Raw genomic sequence first — 12,730 nt, forward strand, 5'->3', positions numbered from 1 at the left:
CCTTCAGAAGGTAAGATTGAGTACCAGCTCCATTGGAACCAAAAGCCAGGGATTCAGGACAATTAATTTTGAGACACATAAGACTCTTCCGATCCTGCTACCCCTCTCTCCATCTTATACTGTTATTGAGGTGCTAAGTTGTCTTTACTGCTTGCAGACCACTGCATTTTAGCATACAGTTTTTTACTAACAAACAATTTACCTTTTAAATGCATAGCTCTGGTCTATTACACAGAACAACTATTCACAACTACTCACTCTGCACAAGCTTTGCTGCTTGTGGGCAACCTGAAGAAACTGGTGGTCTGCCTGTTTCTTCCAAGCACATCAGTTGGTCTGACAAAAACAATTCTTTCTCTAAAATCCTGTCTTCTATAAATACAGCATTTCTGAGAGGAAAGAAATTAAGGCAGAACATACTTCTCTAGCTGTAAGCTAGAGGTAGATTACACTGCACAGTTTGGGACAAGATCCTGCAGCGAAATGTGGCTGCAACAAGATGAGAACTTATTGTTCCTCAGTCCAGGAACCATTTGTGAAGTGGAAGACTGGAATCTGCAGTTCAGCCTGTAAAATGGAATCTGCAGCAGTGTATCTTCATTTTTAAGATGTTCTGGACAAAAAAAAAAGTTTATTGCCCTGAACTCTGACAAGACAGTCTAAAATCAGTCCAAAGAATGAAGCATACACAGCTTTATGCGAGTATTTCAGTACTGGGTTGGACTACAGAAAGACAATTCTGAAGTGTCAGGATTCTTGTTGGCATCTGTCTTGCCAGTTTTGGACCTCTGCTCTTAAACTCTCTAGGCAAGAGACTAGAAAGATAGAATGTTATGCAAATTAGCATTTTACAGAAATTTCAACTAAAGCTTTTTATAAACTATACATTCCCTGGGGAGGTAGTATGTCTGAAGATGCTTCTTTGAAGAAGAAACTTGCCAATGGTTTGAGTGTGAAGCACGCAAACATCTGAATAAGCAGAGTCCTGCTGCACTGAACATGCTGCCACACTCCCTGCTCCAAAGAGTGCAAAATTACAAGCCACACTCTCTGCTGTTATGATAACTGACTCATTAATACTACTGAAATCAGACTGTCTGCCTAGGAAATATGATATTACAACAGGCAGCAAGTGGGTGTGAATTTGGATCTGAATAACAACAGATCGAGACAAGAAGATACATATTTTATCAAGGCCTCCTAGGTGATCTCTCAAATACACAGTGTGAGGCTTTAGTTCTAGTTTCTTCCAATTTAAGTAAGAGTTACACTTCCCTGCTGTGTTCTGAGAAATTAGCTACTGCTGTAGGCAAAGGAACCAGGTGAAACAGATTCTGGCTTAAAAAAAAGTAACACAACAAAATAAAAGAATCATGCTGACATATCACAAGAAGCTGCTTACATACTTTACTGCCAGTGAAAAAAAACCAAAAACCCACAAATCCAACTGCACAGCACTTAGTGACAAATACTGGGACTGGTGAGAGCTGAGACTCTAAACACTTGCCGAGTTTGACAATTATATATACCTTCAGGATAAACTATTTTTAGAGTAAGAGATTTAAATTTGTGTTTGTGCCTACAGTTTCCTCAAAGACTGGCTGATGAGTTTCAGGTTGTGCTTGTGGCTGCTAGAGAAAAAAAAGTTATATAAAGAATTATGGTGTCAGAAACTTTATATTTGTATAAAGACATGCAATCATAGCTGTCTATCAACAACCTGCGTCCTAACTTCTATATTTATCTTCTCTTCTTACAGATCTCTGAGTTCGATTCTGCCACTTCACACATTACTCTATTGCCTCCTGAGTACAGAAAAAAAAGATCTGTAATCATTACTGAATCCTCTTCAATGCCACCTCATGCAGGGTGCCTTTTCTTTAGCATTATCAGACACCTGCTGGAGAAGTGCTTCAGGAAAGAGCTTAAGGTACAAGGAAATATTTGTGTTTGTCAGGATAGCACCTCCAGCCCATATAGCGCTCAACATCTTTGAAATCAGCTGTCATACCAACAACACATATGTGTTTGCTGACTACTTCTCGTGCTTTCCCTCACAATGCAGTGAATTTGAAAACTCATACATAGTTCTGGAACTTCATAAACAGAGCCCTGCTGGCTGGACAGACAGAACTGCATATCAAAGACTAAGAAATGAAGGATGATGTCATGCAAACCTGCTTCTCGGAAAAGATGAAAAAACGGGGTAATGATCTATCATCAGCTAAGAGAGGCTGTCCCCCTGGTGTAGAAATTAAGAGTATTCTAGTTCTATCTCCACAATCTTCAGTCTCCTAACTTGCTTTATATGGCAAACTGCCTCTCAGAAATAGGCAAAATGACTTTCATTCCTTACACCCTAGATTCCAGTCTTGATTGCAGAGCTTGGGTTCTAAATAACCAATGGCAAAGACTAATTGGAATAGCCATAAGGGACTGCTTCCTTAGCTGCCCCTCTTGTTTGAAGGGCCCTGTGACAGTGATATGGAAGACATTCTTACTGCTTGTTCAAGAATCTGACTCAATCTGAAAAGAGAGTAAGATTTTCATGATATGACAAAAACTAAATAACTATGCAAAGATGATGGAAAGGAAAAAGAAGGGTGAATTGCAGTAGATGTATACTACGGGCTGAACTGTATGCTGAGCTACTACATATTACAAGCTGAACTACTATGTAGGCTGAATTATACACTGAACTACCATGCTAAAGCTGGACATAAAGTTTTTTGGAACTAAGAGGAGCAAAAGAAGATTAAGATTGGCTAACACAGTAAAATGCAGTAGTAGAAAACATCACCCTCCTCATCCATTGGAAGCAAACAGCAAATAAAAGCAGCAAACTACCTTATTCCTTAAGGCAGTAAGAGACCAACAGGAATGCCTCCAATTCCTAGGACTTTAGTCTTCACAGAAAAGGTTAATTATGTTAAGACCATAAATAAAATGCGTTTAGAAGAAGCAGACAAACAAAACCTAAAAAAGGATTTAACACTCAAAGTTGTATATATTCAAATCTTTTGGAATTTACTGATGAGTCATGGAATTAGATAAAACAATTTCTGACTGTTAGTTCTTCAAAAGCCTGTGGAGGATGGGCAAAGTTCCAAAGTGCCTGAGAAAAGTCACTGAATATAGAACTTCAAATAGGGAAAGAGGACCTACTGAATTTCAACCATGTAGGTACTGACATGCTAACACTATCGTTAACTGCTCTGTAAGTCCTTCAGATGGTGCAATGGGCCATATCAGACTAGCATCTCAATCTCTTTCAGTGCATACCTTCAGTTTCTTATCCCAGCTTAAGCTTGTGAAAAATTGGAGATAATAGAAGCAACTCACGCTAGGAAATAGCTACAGCTCTGTATTTTAAACATCTCTTTATCCCTCCTCCACTTCTTGTGAAGACTACTATTCAGGGTGGAACTGCAGCCTCTTTACCTAAAACTACCATTCATGTGAACATGACAGCAACACAAGGTTGGCGCTGTGGTAGGGAGTGTACATTTTCAGAAAGTAGGTTTGGGGTTTTCACTTTTTTAAAGAAAAATCTTAAAGATAACCCCAAGAACTTATAACGAAATTGCCTTTCCCACTATCTTGAGTTTTGACTCCAGACTGCCTTGCCAGTTTCCACTACTGATCTTCACAACCAGTAGTTCTTTTATCAAAACTGTGTTTTTGCAAAAAAACGTATCTGTTTTTTATTGCACAGCCTTGTCAGCTATTTTAGCGAGCTGCACTCTAACCCAGATAGACTCGTTCCTTGGTCTCTCTCAGTACATCACAGTCACCATAATGTCTCGGCATGACATCCACCTTGGCTAGCTCCCCTGCTGCAATACAGCCTAAAATATTCCTATCTGGTGCTGTAGCTAGCACATTTTAAAGATAGCATTTGTCCTTGTTTGAGCCTACTGTTGGAGACAGCAGTTAGGGTTCAAAGACTGCAGCAAAATCACTGGCGGTTTTGCGGTTCTGGTCTTTATTCTGTGCAACTCACATGAGTCCACTTGCCAGCTCACTCTTCATTGCTTCACTTGTCCCGAGGTAAAAGGCTTTGCAAAGCAAAATAAGTATTTAACTTGCAAGTCAACACTCAGACTGCAGTAAAGGAAATAAAAAACTAAACAGACTTTAATGCTTTAACTAAAGCTGTGAATCCTTTAGCTACAACTACAGCAGCAGCTTGATTTCACAAAAACTTTCTGTAAAAACTCAAGATAAAATTCTGATATTTAAAGCAGTGTTTATAGCAAAGGCTATTTCACATCACAGTAAGAATGTGTAACTCTTCCTTTCATAACCTAACTAAGCAGCAGTTGCTTTGGGCTAAAGCCTTGCACTCTTCTGAATTTGACGAAACATCACAGGGATCACAGAATTGTAGGGGTTGAAAGGGACCTCAAGCTGTCATCGAGTCCAACACGCTGTGAAAGCAGAGTCCCCACAGCAGTTTGCACAGGTAGGTATCCAGATGGGTCTTGAATATCTCACAGAATCACAGAAAAACAGAATCACAGAACTTAGGGGCTGGAAAGGACCTCTAGAGATCATCAAGTCCAACGCCCCTACAAAAACAGGCTCCCCAGACCAGGTTGCACAGGTAGGCATCCAGGCAGGTCTTGAACATCCCCAGAGAAGGAGACTTCACAGCCTCTCTGGGCAGCCCATCCCAGCGCTCCGTCACCCTTACTGTGAAATTCTTACACACGTTTGTGCAGAACTTTCTATACTTCAGATTGTAGCCATTTCCCTTGTCCTATTGCCACACACCATTTAGAAAAGTCTGGCCTTGTCCCTTTGCCTCCCGCACCTTCCATGTTAATAGACATTGATTGGATCCTCTCTGAGTATTCTTTTCTTAAGTCTGAACAGACCCAGGTCACTCAGCCTATCCTCATAAGAGAGGTAATACAGGTCCTTTATCATCTCTGTGGCCTGGAGACTCTGCAACCTCTATGGGCAGCCTGTTCCAATGCTATCATTCTGACAGTAAAGAAGTTCTTACTTGCATTACTACAAAACTTCTTAGTTCCAGTTTCTGCCTGTTGACACTTATTTTATTGTTGCTTGCCACTGAAACAAGTGCATCCCTATTGACTCATACACTTAAGATATTTATAAACAGTCATGAGATGCCCTCTCAGACTTCCCTTCTCCAGACTGAAGAGTCCCAGGCTGAAGAGTCCTGTATATAGGAGATGCTCTAGGCCCTCAATCATCTTTGTCCCCCTCCGCTGGACTCTCTCTAGAAGATCCCTGACTTTTTTCAACTTGGGAGCCCAGAAATGGACACAATATTCCAGATGTGGCCTCACTAGTGCAGAGTAGATAGGGAGGATCACCTCCCTCAACCTGCTGGCCATGCCTTTTTTAATGCACCCCAGGATACTATTGGCCTTCCTGGCCACAGGGGCACAATGCTGGCTCATGGCCAACCTAACACCTAGGTCTTTCTCTGTAGAGCTCCTCTCCAGCAGGTCATCCCCTAAGTTGTACTAATGCATACAGTTATTTCTCCTCAGGTGCAGGACTACACATTTGCTCTTGTTAAACCTCATCAGATTCTTCTCTGCCCAACAATCCAGTTTGTTCAGGTCTTGCTGAATGGCAGCACAGCCTTCTGGTGCTGTCAGTCACTCTTCCCCCCTTGTTTCATCAGCCAGCATGCTGAGGGTGCATTCTATTCCTTCACCCAGGTCATTGATGAAGATGCTGAACAAGACAAGACCAACTACTGACCCCTGGGGAGCACCATGAGTTACAGGCTGCCAACTAGACTCTGCGCCACTGAATAAAACCCTTGAGCTCTGCTAGTCAGCCAGTTCTCAGTTCACCTCAATATTCACTCATCTATCTCACACTTTCTGAGCTTCATTACAAGGACGCTGTGTGAGACAGCATCAAATGCCTTGCTGAAGTTAAGGTACACAATATCCACTGCTCATTCTGCATCTACCCAGCTGGTTATGATATCACAGAAGGTGAGACTGACTGGTCTGTAATTGTCTTGATTCTTCTTCCTGCCCTTTTTGAAGACCGGTGTGATGCTGGCTGTCCTCCAGTCTTCAGGAACCTCTTCTGTTTTCCAACACCCTTCAAAGATGACAGAGAGCAGTTCAGCAGTCGCCTATGCTGGCTCCCTCAGCACATGTGGGTGCATCCCATCAAGGCCCATGGATTTGTGTCCATTGATTTTGTCTAGATGGCCTTTGACTGTATCCAGATAGACCAAAGGGAAGTCTTCCATTCCCCAGACACTCTCACCTACCTTCAGGGTCTGAAATTCCTGAGGAGCAGTCTTAGTAGTAAAGATTGAAGCAAAAAAGGTGTTCAGCATCTCCTCCTTCTCAGCATCCTGTGTTACCTGGAAACCCATCTCATTCAGTATCCACATTTTCCCTAGTCGTCTTTTTACTACTGACATACTTAGAAAAGTCTTTCTATCCTTGACTTTCTTTGCCAGATCAAATTCCAAGCGAGTCTTAGCCTTCCTCATTGCATCCCTGCAGGCCCTGACAACATTCCTGTATTCTTCCCAAGTGGAAATAATATTTCCACACTTAGTGGAAATATTCTTCCCTTCTTCTTCTTCCCTTTTTGAGTTTCACAGAATCACGGAATGGCCAGGGTTGGAAGGGACCTCAAGGATCATGAAGCTCCACCCCCCCCCGCCACATGCAGGGCCACCAAGCTCCACATTTAATATTAGACCAGGGCCCCATCCGGTCTGGCCTTGGACACCTCCAGGGATGGGGCATCCACAACCTCTCTGGGCAGCCTGTTTCAACACCTCCCCACTCCCTCTGTAAAGAACTTCCCCCTGACATCCAACCTAAACCTTCCTCAACTTAAAACCATCTCCTCTTGTCCTGCAGTTATCTACCCTTTCGAAGACTTGACTTCCCTCCTGTTTGTAGGCTCCCTTTAGGTACTGAAAGGCTGCAACAAGGTCACCCCGCAGCCTTCTTTTCTCCATGCTGCACAAGGCCAGCTCCCTCAGCCTGTCTTTGCAGGGGAGGTGCTCCAGTCCCCTGATCATCTTAGTGGCACTCCTGTACCAGGGGCTCCAGACCTGGACACAGTACTCTGCTCTACTTACAAGAGCAGAGTAGAGGGGGACAATCACCTCACTGTCCCTGCTGGCCACCCCTCTTTTGATGGAGCCCAGGATACCATTTGCCTTCCAAGCCACAAGGACAAGGGCACACTGCTGGCTCATGTTAAGTTTTTCATCTATCAAGACCTCCAGGTCCTCCTCCGCAGGGCTGCTTTCAAGGACCGCTCCTTCCAGTCTGTATGGATGCCTGGGATTCCTCCGGCTCAAGTGCAAAACTTTGCACTCTTCCCTGTTGAACTTCATCAGGTTCACCCAGGCCCACCTTTCTAGCCTGTTGAGGTCCCTCTGAATGGCATCCCTTCCTTCCACCATATCAACCGCACCACTCAGCTTGGTGTCGTCAGCAAACTTGCTGAGGGTGCACTCTATTCCATCATCGATGTCATTGATGAAGATGTTAAAGAACACAAGAGTTTATACATGAGCTTCTTGCTCATGTTTTAAATTAGCCTAAGCAGTAAAACAGACTACACAAATGTATTTCAAACAAGAAGACAAAACAAAATAGAACAGTGATCAGCAACCTGGAGTAAGACTCATGGAAGCTGAAGTCAGTGAAAGCCAAAACCAAAGGATTACCCAATCAAAACTGATAACTCCTAAGATACAAGAGATCTGTCCAAAGAACTAGGTTGTCATCACCAGGCAAGAACTCCAGAGGGTTTCATGAGGATTCAACAGCTGTCAGAAATGATCCTGGCCAGACTTCCTCCAATCATGCATCTTGGTGCATGGGAGTATGTGAGTGTGAATTAAAGCAATTTGAGTCAAAGTATTTGAAAGCATGAAAACAACTTGCTTTAATATTTTTTAAGTATTACCTCACCATTCCACAATATAACACACTGAGTTTTATTTTGCTAATTTCTCTAGATGTAAATGAATACTCAACAGATAGTGTGTCAGTGCACTGCAGATTCAAGAAGTAAAACATTCAGCACACTCAGCCTTTTCTTGTGCTCTGGGCATATTTTCCCCTCCTGTGGAACACTCACATTCAACCTGTAAATTTATTCCACAGAAAAAATCTATGAACAAGGAGTTTCTGTGCTTTTCTGTAGAAGCTGAGGAAATGAACTAAGAAAAAAAAAGATCATTTTGCAGTTTAGCAAAAAATGCTTTAACTTTAAAACACTCTCTACATTCCTATGTTTTATACAGTGGAACTGTTTACCTTAAAAATGAAGTAAATGTAATTTCTTACCAGTCTCTTTTGCTGAAGCTGTTCTCTAAGTAATCTGTCTTCTGGTAAGACATCACAAAGAAGAAAATAATTGTCCTGTTCTTCTGTTAAGAGATCAGTAAGTGTGGGTAAGGCATGGGAGGTTGCTGCAGTTTTGAACATTTGTGGTATATAATCAGCTAAACCTCGGATGCAATGACTTTTTAAATCTATAAAGGTCAGCTATTTTAATTACATAATTTAATGAAACATGCTAAAATATTTGTACAGAATTACTCAAAAAACCTTATATCAGCCATTATACATATGTGTCTGATCTTAAACCGAATAGAATTTACATCATTTATATCGCAGTACAAGGACAAATGTCTCGCACAGGTTTTCCACACTACCATCTTTATTCTCTTTTATGTTGGTTCTTCTTGAGACATAAAGTAATTTTAATCACTGATATTCCTCACAGTATAAAGTCAGCATGAAAGAAAAATGAAATGACTTTTAACTCTATTTTTCAGGTGAGATTTTTCACTTATTTTCCAAATAATTACCGATTTGCAGTGGTAATTCCCTGCCAACGTCACCTTTTACGGTCAGATTACATTCCATCTCCAAGTATACATTACAACTGTTTAATAACATACATTGACATTTTTAAATACATATCTTATGTTTAAATATGTACAGTTTATGTTTACTAAAGAGTTATGTGGTTAGTGGACTGAACTATTAATAAGCCTTTCACCACTTAAAACTTGGTAGATTTCAGACTTCCCCATCTTTTTACATAGAACCCCCTATGAAATAAGACAAAACTCCTGATTTCTGAGCTATTGCATTTCAAGGAGCTCATCATTAAAATTAACAAAATGTTCCCATTATTCTCTTGAGGGGCTACTGCTGGATTACAGTTGTGGCAAAGACCTTCAGGTGCTTGATCCACAATTTTCAAATTGAGTGGTAGGTGTTAAAATTTCAGCAGCAAAATTATTCATATGTGAGATAAAGGTAATTACAGTCTTCAAAGTGATTTCCACATTTTCTAGAACCATTTTCTTATAATGCATTTCAATTAAAATACTTCATTTCCACCCATCTCTGGCACTGGTTGCATGCATTTTTCCTCTCTTAGGAGCTCTCCATAGAGCATTAAAGATGCAGAAAAGCCCTACTATTCTCCTATCTGCTTTTAGGTAAATTATGTATTTCTGTTATAATATGAGAAGCCAAAGAAACACATTTACCTGGAACAGAAGGTGTGAAGATCACAACAGGAAATTTATTCCCACATTTAATAAGTTTTGGTCTACGTAAGAGAAAAACTTATTTTGTACAATCAGACTCTGACATTACCATGGATTGTCAAACAGGGCCAGAGCCTTGAAGTACAGCCCTGGTCTTGTGTCAAAGTGCAGAAAATCACAGGCCTTGTACCCCCGTGAGAAGGGATTTTCTCCTAACATTTCCAGGGTAGTAAGCACAGGAACAGAAAGGTAATGTATGTGTGACTGTGGCCCTGCTGCCTGGGAGAAGCCAGTGGCACAAGCCAATAGTGGTGAGCAGAGTGAATTTGGGAAGACAGTTCCCTGTGCACATTTCTCCACATTTCCAGGACAGTCAGAGATTATTTATGCAGTAGGTACCAAGGCATCCCTAGCCATTATGAGGATCAGCACTGCTTCTAGGCCTTGATGTGCAACTGGCCACAGTTTGGCAGTGTTTAAAGCCTGGAGCTGAGTAAATCCTTCAAAAGGGTACAGTTAAATATGCAACTGATTTCAGTATTCTGACCTCGTGTCAGGATATTTCATATCTGACTGCATCAAAGCATGTAATTATTGTGAGATCTGGCCAAAAGTAAATAAGCAGTATACTTACCTAAGGGAGCTTCCGAATTTGTTCTTATCACACTACAAAAGTCTGTGACAGGCTGTTCTGCAAACCTCTTCTTCCAATATGAGATGTATCTTTACAAATAAGGGGGAGATGATCAGTGAAGAAAGAAGAATGAAAGAAGTTTAATAAACAACTAATCTGCTCTCATGTCTTTCATTCTCTAAATTCTTAGAGATCTCAGTGGAGTTGTTTGGGGTTGTTTCTTTTTCTTTCTTTTTTTTCCCCTTTAATTCCTCTCTCAGTATTTTCATCCTTTAATCTGGTTTCCCAATTCATTAAATTTACTCAGCTTCATTAAACCTGGGTTCAACTACCCTGCCAAAATGAAAGACTTACATTTAGCTTTACACGAACACTGTGACCTATTCATATCTTCAGACAGATATACCATTCAGGTGCATCTTTACTGAAAAGATATACCACAGAGTACTCTCAAATTCCCAAAATATTGAGGCTGCTGTTCTGTAAGATGCAGGCAAGTATCTGAAACTCAGTAAAAACACCAGCTTGTCAAAAGTGATGTCTTGGCAGGTCTCCTGTGGAGTTACTGTAAGCTGTAGCTTGGCAGACAGCTAGGAAGACAGAAAAAAGAAGTCCCCAAGCAGTGGGGGGTGAGGTAGCAGACAGAATAAGGAAGGCTCTAAACACATCTTGAAAGTTTAACCCATCAACAGTTGTTTAAAAGCATGCTTGCACTATCAGAGTTTGTTATAGCACCATTAACAGACCCCATCAGAGATTAGGCTCTCACTGAAACAGAAGCCACTGTCTAACAACAACAACAAAAAAATTACACACTCAGTACTATGATGAAAGGAATAAAACAGCCCTGCTTATAATAATAATAATGAATTGGGAAATGCTTAAATGTATGTTTACATTTATATTTATGACTGGTGCATGACATTAATAACAATGGAGTTGGTCAGGTAAAGGATAGCTATTCACTGGCTGTTTCTTACTGACATGCCATCATAAAGACTCCTGGAGTTTTTAAGACATAAATGTGCAAAAGGATTTCAAGATGTCACCTAATCTGTCCCCTGTAGTGAAATAAGTGAACATCATTTAGACAGACTCATCACACCATAATTTCTATGCCATGAAGCTAGCTTACTCTTAAGCAACTTGCTACCATAAGACTGCAACTTAACACAAAGAATCCATGCTCAGACAATGCCAGTACCTTGTCACATTTCCAGATAGAGAGAAAAACTGGTCAGTGACCTCTACATCATGCATGTGTTGAAAGCTCATTCCCCTCATTTCTACCCCTTCTCCTACTGCCAACTTATGTTTGTTTTTCTAAGCTTAAGAAAAAAAAAATTGTAAATTAGCATTGCTCTTCTCTGGACCCTTCAGCTCTTGTTGTTCAGTCAATAAATGCGTAACTAAGACTGGTTGTAAGTCATTGCTGAATATATTACACATATATAATGTTATGTATTCGTATTCCACACTTCAGTTAAACACCTTAGATTATACTTGCCTTTTTATTCACGGTATTAGACTAATTTGCTAATAATTGATGCAGCAAAGAATAGAAGACATACTTCAGAGTAGCAACTCCATGATTTCCATCCTGGGGCCATTTTCTATAACATTTGGATACTTTCCAATTGCATTAACAGCAAATAAATAAATAAATAAATAAAAATCTAAATTGACTTTTTCTTGAAGAGGTGGTTTTCAAATACATTTTTAGTAACCCAGAATAAATCCCCCAAGCTCTCTTAAACTGGCATTCCATTACTGAGCAGTTCTGATCCCTTTATTTATTTGAAGAAAACAGCATTATCTCTGAAGAACACCGAATTCTTGTTCTGCTGCTTTCAGCACAAAACCAAACAAAAACAAGCATTAGTCTCCAATTTTAAGCAACATTAAACTCATATGTTGGAATAAGGATTTATATGGCTTTTATCTTCCCAATTTCATCCTAATATTTAATTTTTTTGTATCTTAAAGCTTAGACACAAATTACTGTCTTTGGCTGAGTAACTTGTCATGGAAGACCTACCAGAAAACTCCTTCTAGTTAAGAAATCAGCCACCTAACATCTAAACACTGCAGTAGAGCTAGCTACAAATTGGTAGGTACTGTCTAGCTTACTGACAGGACCATACATCCCTGTGTGTGGAAGCAAAATGCCAAACAAGTGCCCAGTCTCTGAAATCACAAGCCAGCTGGGGCTGTGCCAGCTACTGCAGGACACTAAAAGAAAGCAAGCCAAATGTGATCCTGCTGAGGTGATCAGTGACACAGCTGTAGGAGTCACAGTTACATGTCGATCACAGACCTGTGAAGTACAGTTAAGGATTAAATCTGATTTCTGTGGGGAAATACTGGCATCCCTAAGACAGGGTAAGTGAATTTCACCCCAGAATACGGAAGCTCATGTGCTGAGCAGCTTCTGTACATAATACAGCTTTAGGACATTATATAGTGGTAGAAATAATCCCTTCCTATACAAATAAGACCAAAAAAAAAAGGAAGAGTTGATTGTCTAGAATGCGCTTTATGAAATAAAC

At 40.5% G+C, this 12,730-nt stretch overlaps 1 protein-coding gene across 2 annotated transcripts in view; it reads right to left on the bottom strand.

Annotated features, from left to right (window-relative positions):
* The window catches only part of ZNF277 (zinc finger protein 277), a 53,861-nt gene that overhangs the window by 19,774 nt on the left and 21,357 nt on the right, over nucleotides 1–12,730 (bottom strand). For both annotated transcript variants that reach the window (XM_042815382.1, XM_042815383.1), the window contains 2 exons: nucleotides 10,182–10,270; nucleotides 8,328–8,410 (listed from right to left, as the gene is read on the bottom strand). In XM_042815382.1, the coding sequence (XP_042671316.1) occupies nucleotides 8,328–8,410; nucleotides 10,182–10,270 (172 nt within the window). The remainder of the gene's footprint in view (nucleotides 1–8,327; nucleotides 8,411–10,181; nucleotides 10,271–12,730) is intronic.

The sequence above is a fragment of the Centrocercus urophasianus genome, unplaced genomic scaffold, assembly GCF_019232065.1.
Source record: "Centrocercus urophasianus isolate 14NV4802_14NV808 unplaced genomic scaffold, USGS_Curo_1.0 seq_15, whole genome shotgun sequence".
Classification (NCBI taxonomy): Eukaryota; Metazoa; Chordata; class Aves; order Galliformes; family Phasianidae; genus Centrocercus; species Centrocercus urophasianus.